The 18895-nt window shown below is 38.1% G+C and overlaps 1 protein-coding gene across 1 annotated transcript in view; it reads left to right on the forward strand.

Annotated features, from left to right (window-relative positions):
- Nucleotides 1-18895, forward strand: part of Sans (SAM_USH1G_HARP domain-containing protein Sans) — a 260636-nt gene that overhangs the window by 232735 nt on the left and 9006 nt on the right. Inside the window, exons 5-7 of the mRNA XM_067149972.2 lie at nucleotides 2883-3141; nucleotides 8831-8933; nucleotides 12462-12633. Of these exons, the coding sequence (XP_067006073.1) occupies nucleotides 2883-3141; nucleotides 8831-8933; nucleotides 12462-12633 (534 nt within the window). The remainder of the gene's footprint in view (nucleotides 1-2882; nucleotides 3142-8830; nucleotides 8934-12461; nucleotides 12634-18895) is intronic.

Genomic DNA, 18895 nt, shown 5'->3' on the forward strand with positions numbered 1-18895 from the left:
TTAAATTCCAACTCAGTGGCTAACTGGTAAGCATGCTGGCCTTTGGAACAATAAGTCCTGGGATCTATTCCTTGCCAAATCAGGATTCAACCTTAGTTGGATATTTCCTCCGGCTCAGAGACTTGTGTTTGTACCATCATCCTAGACACGGCCCCATCCCCACAGATGTGCAGGTCGTCCATGGGGCGTCAACGTCAGAGAACACCAAGCCTCTCCAGAGGCCACACACCATCATCTTTGTAATACAGATGAGATTTTGTAGGATTAAATGGGCCAGTGACTCCTGAACCCTTAATATTTTGCCTTATAGAACTTCTGTTTAGTAACCATGAGAACAATGAACAGTATACAACTATACAACCACTGAACCAGCTGCAGTACTGAACTGTTGCACAGTCCAAACAATGTACAGTAGTGTACATAAAATTAACTCAACATGATAACAGAAATTCAAAGAGGAAAATAATGAGCAAGAGGTTGAATCAGTTTTACAGTAGGCCTAATAATACAGTATATCGTGTTAAGAGAAACTTCAAAGAGTTTAGTGCGAATCAATCAGGATATATCTTGCACACTAATAGGCAGTATCTAACTAGTCAGTGCCTGGTTGGATAGTTCAATTTATCTCCTTTCTCCAACAAACTACCATAAACTTGTGAAAATTTAGATTTTATAATTCCACCTTTACAATACTGTAATTGTCTTTATTACAAAGACTACATTAAATGACACTCGTGAAACATGTTTCGTCCTCTTATAGGACATCTTCAGTCACAAATACAAATACATAACATTAAGATAAGTGAAAGCAAAGTCTTTGTATCCTGTGTCGTGGCGTGATAGCGTCTTGTCAATCTTCAATGTTAAAATGGTGCAGTGTGAACATGATATGAAGCATTAAGTCCAAGTAAAATAATATGTTAAAACTGTTGTTCAAAACAACGAATTGTCAATTATAAAACACCGTAAGTGGCTATGCAAATAAAATTATGTGCATATTGTATATAACTTCACCTCCTAATCAAGAAATCTATTATAATGTGGCATCACCACAACACTGTTTTATGTACAATATGCACATAATTTTATTTGCATAGCCACTTACGGTGTTTTATAATTGACAATTTGTTGTTTTGAACAACAGTTTTAACATATGATTTTAATTGGACTTCATGCTTCATATCATGTTCACACTGCACCATTTTAACATTGAAGATTGACAAGACGCTATCACGCCGCGTCACAGGATACAAAGACTTTGCTTTCACTTATTTTAATGTGTCTTTGCCTTATTTTTAATGATATTTATTTGTATTTGTGACTGAAGATGTCCTATAAGAGGACGAAACATGTTTCACGAGTGTAATTTAATGTAGTCTTTGTAATAAAGACAATTACAGTTTTGTAAAGGTGGAATTATAAAATCTAAATTTTCACAAGTTGATACTTTGACAATACGGGCTCTAATATGAAATTTATAACGTGCAAACTACCATATGCATTTAGTTAATTTCACTGCTATACAAGATTTTAATTGAAACTAAACTCATACATACATACCGGTACATACATACATACATACATACATACATACATACATTGATTGATTGATTGATTGATTGATTGATTGATTGATTGATTGATTGATTGATTGATTGATTGATTGATTGATTGATTGATTGATTGATTGATTGATTGATTGATTGATTGATTGATTGATTGATTGATTGATTGATTGATTGATTGATTGATTGATTGATTGATTGATTGATTGATTGATTGATTGATTGATTGATTGATTGATTGATTGATTGATTGATTGATTGATTGATTGATTGATTGATTGATTGATTGATTGATTGATTGATTGATTGATTGATTGATTGATTGATTGATTGATTGATTGATTGATTGATTGATTGATTGATTGATTGATTGATTGATTGATTGATTGATTGATTGATTGATTGATTGATTGATTGATTGATTGATTGATTGATTGATTGATTGATTGATTGATTGATTGATTGATTGATTGATTGATTGATTGATTGATTGATTGATTGATTGATTGATTGATTGATTGATTGATTGATTGATTGATTGATTGATTGATTGATTGATTGATTGATTGATTGATTGATTGATTGATTGATTGATTGATTGATTGATTGATTGATTGATTGATTGATTGATTGATTGATTGATTGATTGATTGATTGATTGATTGATTGATTGATTGATTGATTGATTGATTGATTGATTGATTGATTGATTGATTGATTGATTGATTGATTGATTGATTGATTGATTGATTGATTGATTGATTGATTGATTGATTGATTGATTGATTGATTGATTGATCAGTGAAATGTGGAAGTGCAAAACCGGAGCATATACTGTAAATTGATGCTTTCACATCCCATATTAAGAGACATGGTATCTCTTTGACTTTTTTTTGCCTTGTGAAAGAGGCACACTGTAGAGAACATTTACATTTTATGAAGACTCAGCTCCATGTCCTTGACATTTATTGATATAAAATTTCAGAAGAGAAATTTGGCCAACTAAGACTGCAACAGGATGCAGAGCAAAGTCTGGTGAAACATAAAATTTCCATGCATTATGCCCATTTCATACAGCAAAAACTCAAAAGACATCAGTCATGTCTAGTGTAAATTTTCATAATCACTTTTTGACTTTAACTACAAATATATTTTTAATTCACACTGCCATGAATGTTATTTGATATGTCCTTCACTTTCAGAAAACTCTTGACTCAAAAAATCTTACCTATTCTTGTTCAGAGTATAACACTAAGCAATTCTCAATTAGTACCATGCATGAGTTTTAATATGTCTTCAATTATATTCTGTATATAGGCCATCAACCGTCCTGATGGCTCTGAAGAACATGGGCAAAAATGCAGTGAACCGTGGTCCTGCACGCAAAGGCAGTACAACAATGGCAGAGAATCCTAGTTTCTCACAGATTGTTGGAAGCGGAAACAACAACAGCGGAGGAAAGAGCAACTTTATTAAAAAGCAAGGACCGGGTGGAGTGCAGAAATACATGGGGAAGAAGAAGACACAACAGGATACTGTCAGTAGTCAATCAAGTGATGACTTCAAAGTGAGAGAGGTAAGTGATCATTATGTAAGATGTTAAATGATCTTGAGAATACATACAGACAATTCCCTAAACACTCAAATCTGAATAGCCAGGTTTATGCAAAGGGAAGGCTACAGTGACAAAGAATCACTTCCTACAACATTAATAAATCATAAACATAACATTTTGACCAGTCCTGTAGCCGAATTCGTTGAGGCTTTAGTTTCCTAAAATTGTCTAAAAACTCACTGGCATCTACTTTAACACCTTTATCAATATCAGCAAGGGCTAAGCCATTGGGACAGTTGTCATTCATTGTTGAGTGAAGGTAGGTTCTGAATCTCCATAATGCAGAGAAACTTATCACTGATGTAGCAGTGGATACTGGCAAAGTTGCTAAAAGCTGTAGCAAAATCTTTATGTTAGGGACAAATTCATTTAAATAAGGGCTTCAGCAGCAGATTTAGAGTATCTGGAACTCTGTCCTGCTTCTTTTGTTAAAAAATTAGTTCAGTTCTTAGTTTTGTCATTAAGAGTTCTTCTCTTTAGATGGAATAAGTGTTTCAAGTAATAACAGTTAAAAGAACTGTGAACTGAACCTACATTCTCAGTTCCATGACAACATGGTTTACAAATGATATACGGTAAATCTTTACTACAATCCTAAACCTATCCTCAGGATTATTTGATGTAACATGCGTTTAACTAGTTTGCCACTGCATATTCTTGGTATGGTTATTTCATTTGATACTGAAGCGATTCTTTGGAAAGCAACTTAAAGACATTTTCAACATTTTAGGCACCATTAACAGATGAAGGATCAAGTGACGTTACAAAATACATCCAGCCTTAAACCATTGGCCAGACACAAAATAGCCTGAATGGCTCCATAAACCCTAGAAATAAGCTGAAGATAAGCCAAAGAAAGTTTTTAAGCATATCTTTGTCACACTCATCAGACTGCATTACCAAGTCCAAGTTACGTGAATGGAATAAAAAAACCCTTTTCAATTGTTAGGTGAATGAATATACACAATCTGTGTCAGAAATAAATCTTATGACATCAAGAATAGGAAGCACCCACCTAACCAGCAATATCATACAGCTCTCTAATGAATGTCTACTCAAGAATGTAATGTATGTGGCACACTTTAAAGTTGAACCCGAATGAGTGGTTGGAACTTTTTCAAACTTCATGGGTGGGTAGGAGATAGGGATCTGCGCTCAGACGGCCTTCGCTTAAACCACAGTGGTACATATAAGTTAGGAAATTTGTTTAGAAGAGTTATAGGGAGGTACATTCAGGGAAACAGGGTGCGCTAGGGAGTGGTGTTAAGGGAACAGGGAACTGGAAATCAAGTAGGGATGACATAAAACTGTTAGTGCTCAACTGTAGAAGTATTGTAAAGAAAGGAATAGAATTAAGTAATTTCATGGATATATACTTACCAGATATTGTAATAGGAGTTGAATGAGAAATGATATAATGGATGCAGAAATTTTCTCACGGAACTGGAGGGTGTATCGTAGAGATATTCATTCTCGTGAAAGAAGAATTGGTAAGCTACGAAAAAGTTAAAGACGACAAGCACGAAATTCTAGGGGTGAGGCTCATTTCTAAAGATAATAAGCAACTAGATGTCTTTGGAGTGTACAGACCGGGAAAGGGTAGTGCAGATGCTGATTCAGAATTATTTGATAAGATAATCAGCTATGTGGGAAACGATAAGAAAAGGAAAGTGATCGTAGTGGGTGTCTCAATTTACCAAATGTCAATTGGGAAGGTAATTCGAACGACAGGAAGCATGACCAACAAATGGCAAATAAGTTAATATAGGAAGGGCACCTGATTCAGAAAGTGAGGAACCAACTAGAGGGAAGAATATTCTGGATGTGGTGCTGGTAAAACCCGATGAGCTCTATAGAGAAACCGAAGTAATAGATGGTATTAGTGATCACGAAGCTGTTTTTATGGTAATTAAAAATAAATGTGAAAGAAAGGAAGAGATTAAAATTAGGACTGTTAGGCAGTACCATATGGCTGATAAAACAGGCATGAGGGAGTTTTTAATAAGTAACTATGATCGGTGGAAAACGGTAAATAAAAATGTAAACAGACTCTGGGATGGGTTTAAAGCAATTGTTGAGGAATGTGAAAATAGGTTTGTACCTACAAAGGTGGTGAGGAATGGTAAAGATCCACTATATTATAACAGGGAAATAAAGAGACTAAGAAGGAGGTGCAGGTTGGAAAGAAATAGAGTTAGAAATGGCTGTGGAAGTAAGGAGAAATTGAAGGAACTTACTAGGAAATTGAATCAAGCAAAGAAGTCAGCTAAGGATAACATGATGGCGAGCATAATTGGTGGCCACACTAATTTTAGTGAAAAATGGAAGAGTATGTATAGGTACTTTAACGCAGAAACAGGTTCCAAGAAGGTCATTCCAGGAATAATTAATGAACAAGGGGAGTGTGTATGCGAGGATCTTCAAAAGGCAGAAGTATTTACTCAGCAGTATGTAAAGATTGTTGGTTACAAGGATAATGTCCAGATAGAGGAGGTGACTAATACTAAAGAAGTATTAAAATTTACCTATGACAGCAATGACATTTACAGTAAGATACAAAAGTTGAAAACTAGAAAAGCAGCTGGAATTGATAAGGTTTTGGGGGATATACTAAAGACAATGGGTTGGGATATAGTACCATATCTGAAGTACTTGTTTGATTTTTGTTTGCATGAAGGAACTTTACCAAATGAATGGAGAGTTGCAATAGTAGCCTCTGTATATAAAGGAAAGGGTGATAGACATAAAGCTGAAAATTACAGGCCAGTCAGTCTGACATGCATTGTATGTAAGCTTTGGGAAAGCATTCTTTCTGATTATATAAGACATGTTTGCAAAATTAATAAATGGTTTGATAGAAGGCAGTTTTTCAGGTTCGATCTTGGCTCAGTCCGGTGGTATTTGAAGGTGCTCAAATACGACAGCCTCGTGTCGGTAGATTTACTGGCACGTAAAAGAACTCCTGCGGGACTAAATTCCGGCACCTCGGCGTCTCCGAAGACCGTAAAAGTAGTTAGTGGGACGTAAAACAAATAACATTATTATTATTATTATTATTATTATTAGAAGGCAGTTTGGGTTTAGGAAAGGTTATTCCACTGAAGCCCAACTTGTAGGATTCCAGCAAGATATAGCAGATATCCTGGATTCAGGAGGCCAATTGGACTGTATTGCGATTGACTTATCTAAGACATTTGATAGGGTAGATCATGGGAGACTACTGGCAAAAATGAGTGCAATTGGACTTGACAAAAGAGTCACTGAATGGGTGGCTCTGTTTCTAGAAAATAGAACTCAGAGAATTAGAGTAGGTGAGGCTTTATCTGTCCCTGTAAAAATTAAGAGCGGAATTTCTCAAGGCAGTATTATTGGACCTTTATGTTTTCTTATATATATCAATGATATGTGTAAAGAAGTTGAATCAGAGATAAGGCTTTTCGCAGATGATGTTATTCTGTACAGAGTAATAAATAAGTCACAAGATTGTGAGCAATTGCAAAATGACCTTGATAATGTTGTGAGATGGACCGTAGGCAATGGTATGATGATAAACGGGGATAAAAGTCAGGTTGTGAATTTCAAAAATAGGAAAAGTCCTCTCAGTTTTACTGCGTTGATGGGGTGAAAGTTCCCTTTGGGGATCATTGTAAATACCTAGGTATTGATATAAGGAAAGATCTTCATTAGGGTAATCACATAAATGGGATTGTAAATAAAGGGTACAGATCTCTGCACATGGTTATGAGAGTATTTAGGGGTTGTAGTAAGGATGTAAAGGAGAGAGCATATTTGTCTCTGGTGAGACCCCAACTAGAGTATGGTTCCAGTGTATGGGACCCTTACCAGGATTACTTGATTCAGGAACTGGGAAAAATCCAAAGAAAAACAGCTCGATTTGTTCTGGGCGATTTCCGACAAAAGAGTAGCGTTACAAAAATGTTGCAAAGTTTGGGCTGGGAAGACTTGGGAGAAAGGAGACGAACTGTCTACTAAGTGGTATGTTCCGAGCTGTCAGTGGAGAGATGGCATGGGAGGACATCAGTAGATGAATAAGTTTGGATGGTGTCTTTAAAAGTAGGAAAGATCACAATATGAAGATAAAGTTGGAATTCAAGAGGACAAATTGGGGCAAATATTTGTTTATAGGAAAGGGAGTTAGGGATTGGAATAACCAAGGGAGATGTTCAGTAAATTTCCAATTTCTTTGCAACCATTTAAGAAAAGGCTAGGAAAACAACAGATAGGGAATCTGCCACCTGGGCAACTGCCCTAAATGCAGATCAGTAGTGATTGATTGATTCTAGATCACTGTACACACCAATGGGTCATAATTCACGCCCATTTAAATTATTCACCATCCACTCTATATGAGGGTGTCTGGAGGTGTGGACATGTCATTGTTACTCACAAATCATCTGTAGCTGTATCCTTGGAACTTGTTTATGCCTCAGAGGAAGGTTTACAGACAGTACGAGCAAGTGGATGTGTTCAAAAGTGGTCACATCGTGGGCCACCGTGAAGTTAGCTGGTCATTGCTCAATATATCAATTGTGCTGATGCTACCATAAAACTATGTTGGAACCAGTAGGCACAAGAAGGCACTTGCCATCAATGGGAAGGTTCTGGAAGACCTAGAGCATGGTGAGATAGGATGAAAGGATCGTCCACCAACATCTACACTTTTGGACACCCGAACGGTCATGGTACCCTCCACAGCTAATCTTGTGTTTTCTCACACCATTGTCAGACAACTGCATGAAAAACTACTATATTCACACAAACTGTTATGATGTCCCTTTTAACACCATATCATTGTCAGCAAAGACAGGCTTGGCTATACTTGGAGTGGTTGCAAGCGGTTTTCAGTTATGAGTCTCATTTCTATCTTGGTGAGGATGACCAGCAAATCTATGTGTGTAGCCACCCTGGCCAGCGTCAAGACCAGTGGTTTATTGTTGAGTGTTACACCTCTAGAAGATCTGGTGTCATGGTGTAGAGTACAATCGCCTTCAATGCCAAATCACCTCTGGTATTCATCATGGACAATTTTACCATCCAGCAATATGTTGGAGAGGTCCTGTAACCTGTTATGCTAACCTCTCGTGAACTCTCCACTAGGTGCAATTTAAAAACAGAATAACAGTCAACCACACTCTGCTGTCATCTCGAGAGCCTGTCTTCAAGATGTAGATACTATTCCTTGGCTCGACGCATCACTTAATCTCTCCCAAACTGAGAATGTGTAAGGTGAGGTGAGGTGAAGTGAGGTGAGGCGAGGTGAGATGGGATGCACAATCAGCATTATACCTGTAGTGTGAAACATGCAGAAACTATGTGCGATGATTCAGACTGTAGTGATGGAATATATCAGGACTCCATCGGACGCCTCTACGAGTCCATGCCGAGATGCCTTGCTTGCTGTATGTGCAATAAAATAAGTAACACTCCATGTTGAGAGATGCTACTTATTGGTGTATAGCTAAATAAATAATGGTCATTGCACATTTAGAATGTAATAATTTTTTTCCACTAGTACCCTCTGCTTTCAACCCAAAATTCACTCCATTTCAATTCCTTCTTCTGAGTACTGTTTCTCCTTTCATTTCTGTTTTCATAAATAAATTCAGTATTCCTTATTCTTGTTTTTCAGTTGGAACCAGATGGGAAACGATCTGTAAGAAGTCTCAATGGACTCAAACGAGATTCTCAAATTATATACATGGGATCCTTTGGTGACAACACTCAGAATGGAGGTGAAGTATTATTGTATCAATTAAAATAATGTAGATACCTATATTCAAACATACAAGGAGTCTGTTATTAAATGGCTAAATGTGAGCATGAGTTCAGGTACACTAATATTGTGTATAAATTTCACCTGGTAACATTCTGCAGTCTTGAAGCTCCTTATTCCTTTATTTTTAAAAATGCATGTATTCAGTTCTAACAATGACGTGACACCATTTCATAATCTTTTCATTCTCTTTTGCCTCACTTCTGTAAAAAAACAAGAATTTTAGTTCATAGTGTAAGTTGATCATAATTTTAATAATTAACTGCATCTATAACTGTAAGTAGTGGAAAAAACAAACAAGTGATAAATCAAGTCATATATAGAAAGGAAGATGAATAGGAACAAATAATAAGATTGGAAGAGGAAGAAACAGAAAGAAGAGACAAGGACAACATGAAAATATGATGGGACAAGGGCAGTCTCTACATTTTTTTGAATTACCATCTTCAAATAGATACGCTCTCTGCTCATCAGCCCTGAGCTACCCATCCTAATGGTTACCAGCAGTAGCATTTTCTCAGGGTTTGTAAGTTGTGTCAATGCCCAAAGAAAGAAAAATAATAAATTATTTTATTTAATTTGTTTAAGTGTACATTATAGTGCAATTTTCTTTCGTTATTGTTCGTTGTTCCGCTCCATATACTGTAGTTACTCTTAGCACCATCCGGAACCCTCAGCTAGTCTACCAACCGGCCAAGGCATTGATCTGTTCCCTATGACTCGGCAGTTTCACTCCCTGGAATAGCGCATACACTCTCAGTATATTTGCCTCATGCTTTCTAAACCTGGCCAAGGCATTGTTTCAGTTTGCAATGCTTCGTGTTGATTTTTATTTTCAAGTTCCACGCGAATGTATTATTGCTTATGCAATCAAGTTGAAAAATGGGTAGTGAAAGCATTAAAAAAATTTACCAGTCGAGTTGGCCATGCGGTTAAGGGTGCATGGCTGTGAGCTTGCATCCGGGAGATAGTGAGTTTGAATCCCACTGTCAACAGCCCTGATGATGGTTTTCCATGTCTTCCCATTTACACACCAGGCAAATGCTGGGGCTGTACCTTAATTAAGGCCACGGCCACTTCCTTCCAACTCCTAGGCCTTTCTTATCGCATCATCGCCATAAGACCTATCTGTGTCGGTGCGTAATGCCATTAGCAAAAAATTATTAAACACTAACTTTTCATCACTTTCTTATATTGAAAAAATAGAAACAAGTAATTGACAGTGGCAGACCATGCTGACCCATTTTCAGGACCAGTGACTGTGTAGACCCTATATGAATTTTAAAATGGTGAAGTGACTGAAATGGCCAAAGCACGTATTTCACCTCTGAAAGAAAATGAATTCTCTTTAGACTTTCTCTTTTATCTCTGTGTCTTAATAATAATCTGGTAAAAGAAATAATGAGAAAGAGAATGTGCGGGCTTATATTTAATCTATTAATTTCGTCTATTACAACACCTGAACTTCTGGTCCAGGAAACGCCAGTGGTCCCCAGCTAGGTCAGGGGCCAAATTGCAGACTCTTTCAGCTGGAGTTGTGAGTGATTTGGTAACCGGTTCCTTTCTGCTCCTGCTCTTGCCAATCTCTTGTGAGCTACCTATCTAAATAGTTACCATGCCCAATCCAAATAGTTACCATGCCCGATGTTGCTTAACATGGCTATGCTATCAGTATATATGTAACATATTTTATACTACATTTTTTAAAATGGAACATCTCAATCTTCTGTAAGGGCCACAAGGTATCTTATTGACCGTCTTGCTCCTTTTTAAATAATATGTGACATAATAGGTGCGCCACTGTGGTGTAGTGGTTAGTGTGATTAGGTGCCACCCATGGATGCCGAGATTCGATTCCCAGCTCTGCCACGAAATTTGAGAAGTGGTATGAGGGCTGGAACTGGCTCCACTCAGTTTCAGGAGGTGAACTGAGTAGAGGGATTTTGATTCCCACCTCAGCCATCCTCAAAGTGGTTTCCCACTTCCTCTTTACGCAAATGCCAGTATGGTACCTAACTTAAAGCCATGGTCACTTCCTTCCTTGTTCCTTGCCCATCCCTTCCAGTCTTCCCATCCCCCACAAGGCCCCTGTTCAGCAAAGCAAGTGAGGCCACCTGGGCGAGGTACTGGTCCTCTCCCCCAGTTTTATCCCCGACCAAATGTCTAACACTCTAGGACACTGCTCTTGAGGCAGAAAAGGTGGGGTTCTTCACTGAGTCTGCGGGAAAAGTCAAACGTGGATGGTAAACACATGATGATAATGTGATATAATTGGGGCCCAGATTCATATGGACTAAAAACTCCAAAAATATGCATGCACATATGCACTAAAAATGTTGACAATATGCATGAAAATATGCACTAGAAATACAACAAAATACTCTTACCAAATGCATTATTTAATTTTAACTCAGTGTTACATTGATAAACATATTTCATTCCTTCCTAAATGATGCATGGCAGTTGGTTATCAAGAGTTTTTCAATGTTTTCAGGCATCAATGACTTTCTGTTGTCAGACAGAATTAATTTATAGGCTGAAAATTATCGTTCTACGTCGACGGACGTAACCGGCCAGTACTTGTTCACTGGCACTGAATGCTCAGAACATTCTTCTGGCAAAGACTGCCTGATTCCACTTATGTAGTTACTTATATATTAAGTCTTCTTCAGCCCTTGGTTTGAGTCCAACACTACACTGAGTTTCCTTTTAACTTTTTCCTCAGTTTCACCAGTGGCATCATTTTAAGAACTAATGGTGTTTTGAATTAACTGAAGGGATTTCTGTTTTCGAATGCTGTTCAATTCGAAATTTTTTGTTGCAATTGACAGTACACTACATCACCATCACTTGAAGAGTCACTATTGCCTGATATCCACAATTTAATTAAAGAAAACCTATAGCCCTTATCTTTAGGTATTTTTACATTTTAATCTGATAAAACACTGCAACAGACAAAGAGCAAGTTGACAGATGAACGCACTGTTTAAGTAAACCTTATGATGTGACTGTAAGGAGAAAGGAATGTCAGACAGAAGGAAATAGCTGTTGTGAAAAGGGTCATTATCTGTCTACCTGCTTGTATTGCAAAACTGAAAGCACTTATCATGATCAGCGAAGACTTCTAGTGTTGCCAAGGGATGTACAACATTGAGCTCATGACATTTTCCATTTTGTTCAGAAATCTTAGATAATCGATCACACCTAAGAGAAAAATATACATGTATATGCAATAACGTTCAAAATATGCACTGTCATTCAAAATATGCAACTGCATATGTGCATATGCATTTTTAAAAAATCCAGGCCCTAGATATAATATATTCATCCTAGTTACTGATATTTCATCTATTAACCCTATTCATGAAGTGTATTTTTCTTACATCCTTCCCTCCTTATCTCTCTTGACTACTTGCTACCTTTATTCTGCCTGTATTTGGAAGAATACGATACCAAATATATTGAAATGTACTCATTTCTTGTACAGGTAAAGAGAGGGGCAAGATTACTGATGTGTTTGACACAAAGGGGGAGTTACGGCATGCAACTTCAGTACCTGACTTCCTCCACAATAATGACAGTGGCTTTGGGGAAGACTTGTTGCTACAGGAACCAGCGAGTATCTTTGAACGACCTGGTTTTGGCAGTGTAGCTTTCAGGTATGTATATATTGTATTCAAGATTTCTAGCAAATGCGTCATTCTTTAATCCCATTTGTTTATAAATGGTCACTTGTGATGTGATTGGATATGTTCAAGATAAGAATATTGTTCTGTTCCATTTTGTACATCTTGAACTGTGCTTTTTTTCATGAAGATGTGATATTGGTGTATTATTTAAAAGCAGAGAAACCGAAAGGTTTTTAACCTCTGTTTTCCGCTATACCCATTCCAGGACTATTCTTAGAAACTTGAGAGAGAGAGAGAGAGAGAGACTGTGATGAGACAGGGCAGCATGAAAGAAAATCCAATAACTTTCCTTCCTTTATTGCACTAATGCTATGAGCTACATCATCTATTATACCTACTACAGCCTGTTTAACATCTTGCTCACCAAGAATCTTCTCTGTAGTTACTTAGCTACTGCCAGCAGACAGTGCTTTAGCTAGGAATAGATGTGGGTGAACACCACCCCTATTAGATCCTTAATTTTAATTTATTACAAATGTTTGTAAACTATGTCTGCCAGTCATTAACCCACTTTACAACCAATGGTCGTTATAATTTCAAAGCTCTTTGTATTTATTTCCACTCTGCTTATAACTTGTTATATAATTTCTAGGTATTCCTGAACATCTCTTTTTCTTTCTTTTATTGGGCAAGGTGGCCATCTGGTTAGGGGCGCGCAGCTATGGGCTTGCATCCGGGAGACAGTGGGTTTGAGTCCCGCTGTCGGCAGCCCTGAAGATGGTTTTCCATGGTTTCCCATTTTCACACCAGTCGAATGCTGGGACTGTACCTTAATTAAGGCCATGGCTGCTTCCTTCCCACTCCTAGGCCTTTCCTATACCACCGTCGCCATAAGACCTATCTGTGTCGGTGCAACGTAAAACAAATTGTAAAAAAAAAATTTTTTTGGTAACAACATGCCATATATCAGAACTTGACAAAAGAAAAATAATAAAAAGTGAACACAACTTGCAAGAGCAACTTAATATGCAGTCGGTTGTTCATTAATATAGGCTATATATGGTATGCTATAAATGGCTTTTGTAATAATAAGGATATTTTCTTATTTATTGTTTCCTTATAGGATGTCAGATTTTGTAAAAAGACTGCTTCATATTTTCTTATTTGCACTCTATCATATAACTATGCTTTGTTTTCTACCAGATATTTTATGAAGCATTGTTCAGATGGAGCTTAGGAAATTTAAAAAAAAATGAGGACCATTTCCCAAATTAGAGTGTTTTAACTCTGCTCTAAAAATCTTTAAAATTAAATAAAGTAATTTGTGTAGAAATGTCCCCTAGTTTGCCCATCCCTAGGTGCTATGTCCCTAACAAGTATGTCTGTAAAAATCACTCTTGAATAGCCTAAGACTGTAATTGGTTTTGGCTCTCTATACTCTTATTCATCATCATCAGCTCAGTGTTGTCCTGCAGAGCAGTGTCTACTTTTAGAATCTTCGATCACCACTTTGCTTGGTCCTGGGCATCAGTTGGATGAATGCTGCAAATTCTCAGGCCTTTTTGGATATTGTCCTGCCATCGTTGCTTGGGCCTGCCACGTGGTTGTTGGCTGTCAATGGCAAGATGACAGGAGGTATTGGCAGCTGTTCTAGGTGCTGCCAATAAGATGTGGTCAAACCATCCAGTCACCCTACTTGCATTTTATCTTGTATGGGGGTGATACCAAACTGCTGCCTGAAAGTGTTGTTTTGGATGTGATCCCGGAGGGAGATGCTTACTATCTAGCAAACCATGCATATTTCCATTGCATAAAGTTGACTTTCTTTAGTTTTGGTAGCATTCCATGCCATTTAACACCACTGGACATACAACAATTTGATAAATCTTTGACTTCAAATGGACTGGCATTCTGTGGTCACACAAAGTACTTGTGACTTCCCTCCACTTTAAACATGTTGCTCTGACTCGCACTCTAATATCACTTAAGATTCCACCCTCATCCTGCAGATACAATCCCAGGTATATGAACAAGTTAGCTTCACTGGAACCATCAGCTGGACTTGTTTCCAAATACTCTGTTTTCACAGTGTTAAGATGAAACCTACATCTGTACTTGTTGCTGAAGTTCTTCCCTAGTTTTAGCTGCAAGCATGATGCCATCACCATATAGCGATGAAGATCACATGTTATAGTGTCCATGGCAAGGATGAAAAGAAGTGGTAATAGTATAGATACCGGATGGACGCCAGCTTTCAAAAAGATGTCATCAGAGGTGCCAACTGAGCATCTAACATGGCTGGTGGTGTTTGAGCAGAACAGTCAAATCCATCTGGAGCTCTGGAACTCCATGGTCGCGCAGCAAGTACCACATAAGTTAGTGTAGGACTCGGCCAAACTATATTCCCCTATTAATATAGCTTAAAAATCAATATGAAGTACAGTATATTTCTGAACTCTAATCTCAAACATTTTTAGAAACAATATGAGGTATGGCTATTTATAAATTGGATTAATATCATATATATAATTTATTGAAAGAATCTTACAACTTCACTTAATCACCATCAAGTACTTCCCTTCTCTGTCAATACACCATTGCATAAGAATCTTCCACTGATTTGAAAGTCATTAACTATCAACCCATGCAGTACCTTTGCCATTTTTGCTTTTAACTCTTCCACAGACTAAAAATGAGTTCCCTTCAATACACTTTTCACTTGGGGATAAAGAAGAAAGTCGCAAGGGGGCAGATGTTGTAAGTATGAGGGTACGGGGGATGCTCAAGAACTGCAACGCTTTTATCAGCCAAAAATGTCTTCATAGAAATGGAATTGTGAGCTGTAACATTGTCCTGATGCAAAAAACCATGTGTTGTTTTCTGTTTGTATTTTCCCCCAGAAATCTGACTTCATCTGAAAGCTTTTGGGAAGTGCAACAAAATTCTTTACAGCACATGCAGTCATTCAGCTCTGGGGTTTGCTGTGTCTTCCCACAACCTCCCACAACTGTTTGAGCTTGAGGCACCAATTCAATCAAAACAATACTCTAAAAATAAAAAAATACAGTCAGCATCACCGTGCTTTGATTGCCTCTTTTGCTTCAGGATCATGTTCTATATTTTCTATGTCTTATTACACTCTTGTTATGACTTCTTCGTTTTTGCTAGTGGCTTTACGTTGCACCGACACAGATAGGTCTTATAGCGTCGATGGGAGAGGAAAGGTCTAGGAATTGGAAGGAAGCGGCCATGGCCTTGATTAACGTACAGCCTCAGCATTTGCGTGGTGTGAAAATGGGAAACCACGGAAAACCACCTTCAGGGCTGCCGACAGTGGGATTCAAACCCACTATCTCCTGGATGCAAACTCACAGCCGCGCGCCCCTAACCGCATGGCCAACTCGTCCGGTTGTTATGACTTCTTCCAGAATGTCTGGTTACTCTCAGATGTGCTGTAAGGTGTTAGAGCAAATTGCTTTCCTGTTGTTCTTTTGTTCTGGAGTGAGATTTCTAGCGACCAGCTTTGAATGCACTTTTTGCTTGTTTAATCTGACATGTAAAATTTCTCTTTTAAGTCTTCCACAGACTGACAATGAGTTCCCTTCAAGACACTTTTCATTTTAGGGAAGAGAAGGAAGAGAAAAAATGTATCCAAAGCTGGTTCCTAGAAATCTCACTCTGGAGCAAGAGGACAACAGAAAAGCAATTTGTTCTAACATCTTACAGCATGATATAGATGTTGATTCCCATAGGGAACCTGGAATATTTGTCCCGAATAAGTAAATTTATTATACCAATATAAATGGTCCGTTATTGGACATAATAAATTTTCCAGCTAACTCATTCCTGGTTGCCAGCATTTCGCCCCAGTGTGCTAAGTCGGGCTCATCAGTTGGTAAATAGCACACCCACCAAGACGCATGGCTAGTTCATACTCTGGAGGCCACTGTGTAGGTTATTTGGTGCCACCGGCAGTGCCAATGCACTATGAGGGACTTTGTCTCATTACCAAAAATTGATGCTTGCCTGGCCATCAGATATAGATGTTGATTCCCATAGGGAACCTGAAATATTTATCCCAAATGAGTAAATTCATAATACCAATATAAATTTTCCAGCTAACTCATTCCTGGTTGCCAGCGTTTTGCCACAGTGTGCTAAGTTGGGCTCATCAGTTGGCAAATAGCACGCCCACCAAGATGCATGGCTAGTGCATACCGTGAAGGCCACTGTGTAGGCTATTTGGAGCCACTGGCAGAGCCAATGCACTATGAGAGACTTTGTCCGACTCGTTGGCTGAATGGTCAGCGTACTGGCCTTCGGTTCAGAGCATCCCGGGTTTGATTCCCAGCCGGGTCGGGGATTTTAACCTTAATTGGTTAATTCCAGTGGCCCGGAGGCTGGGTGTTTGTGATGTCCCCAACATTCCTGCATCTTACACACCACACATAACACTATCCTCCACCACAATAACACGCAGTTACCTACACATGGCAGATGCCGCCTGCCCTCATCGGAGGGTCTGCCTTACAAGGGCTGCACTCGGCTAGAAATAGCCACACGGAAAAAAAAAAATTGAGAGACTTTGTCTCATTACCATTACTATTGCTATTTACAAACTGATGAGCCCGACTTAGCACACTGGGGTGAAACGCTGGCAACCAGGAATGAGTTAGCTGGAAAATTTATAATGTCCAATAACGGACCATTTATATTGGTATTATAAATTTACTCATTCGGGACAAATATTTCAGGTTCCCTATGGGAATCAACATCTATATCATCTGATGGCCTGGCAGGCATCAATTTTTGGTAATGAGACAAAGTCTCTCATAGTGCATTGGCACTGCTGGTGACTCCAAATAGCCTACGCAGTGGCCTCCATGGTATGCACTAGCCATGCGTCTTGGTGGGTGTGCTATTTACCAACCGATGAGCCTGACTTAGGACACTGAGGCGAAACGCTGGCAACCAGGAATGAGTTAGCTGGAAAATTTATAATGTCCAATAATGGACCATTTATATTGGTATCTTGCAGCATGTCTGAGACTTCCTTATTTGTTAAATTTATAGCAAAACAACTATGTACTTTATAAACTTTTTAAATACTAACAATGTTTACCATATCTACTATAACCCTGACACTCAATTATTGATCTGCCTGGAAAATTTCACTTTCGGTGTATTTTTATCATATTTTTACGTGATTTGGATAACTCAGATGCACATTGTCTCTTCTCCAGACATTCAATAAATCATGTACCACCCAGCCACTCATGTACATGACATAAAGTATCCCCATACACTCAGCGCTGCAGTCACAAAAATCTCACAGGGTACACTCTAAGTCATGTATGACACACCCCGGATGCCAGACCAACCTGGCATTAAAATTAGTGGCATAAATCAGACATATAGAAGATAGTTTATGATACTTTGAAAATTTTAATTTGCTTACACAGTAGTTTTCTATTTGACCAACTTCCAGCTACTTATTAAAAAGACAATCCAAGATACCTCTTTTGTTTTGTGATCATACTTTTCATGGGAAGGAACTCTTGAACTGATGTGTGTTGCAGTATGGTGGTTTTGCAGCAACGTCTTCATACATTTATCAAGGTTGAATCGGTCAACTGGTGAGGGCATTTGAATGACATGAACATAAGGCCGGAGACATAAGCAACGAATAGTGATGATTTTAAATCAGTGATGTCAGATGATGTTCTCAAGCTGAACGACCGATGTTCATGATTATAAGCATATTTAGTGTGTTAAAACTCAATGACAAAATGGCAAAATTAAAAAAGCAAAGAAACAAAGGCAGAGGGTGTACGGAAGAAATCAGAAAGCATACTCTAATGAGTGGAGTTAAGCAGAGGGCATACGGTGTATACCTATGTGTACCCTCCACTACAGTCCTGCATACACCTCTTTCATTTAAGTTAAAGCAATCTGTGGGAATCTTTTTCAATTTCACAAGGGATTTCAAATTCACATGCTCCTTGATCTTTAAAATAGGCATGATTTCTGGCAACTGCTGGTGACTCCAAATAGCTTCAAGGTCAATAACTTCCTCTCTCAATCACCTCCCTTGATACACCTGTGAAAGGTAGAAGAGCAGTCCCATTTATTAATAGCCATACCTCGTATTGTATGATTAAATATCCTAGTCTGTCCTAACAACCAATAATGAACCATAACTCAGATTGAGCCTTGACAATATCTTAACCAAGCTCGATAGCTGCAGTCACTTAAGTGCGGCCAGTATCCGGTAAGTAAACTCTTTCAAGAT

This window comes from Anabrus simplex, chromosome 6 (assembly GCF_040414725.1).
Source record: "Anabrus simplex isolate iqAnaSimp1 chromosome 6, ASM4041472v1, whole genome shotgun sequence".
In the NCBI taxonomy this organism is placed as follows: Eukaryota; Metazoa; Arthropoda; class Insecta; order Orthoptera; family Tettigoniidae; genus Anabrus; species Anabrus simplex.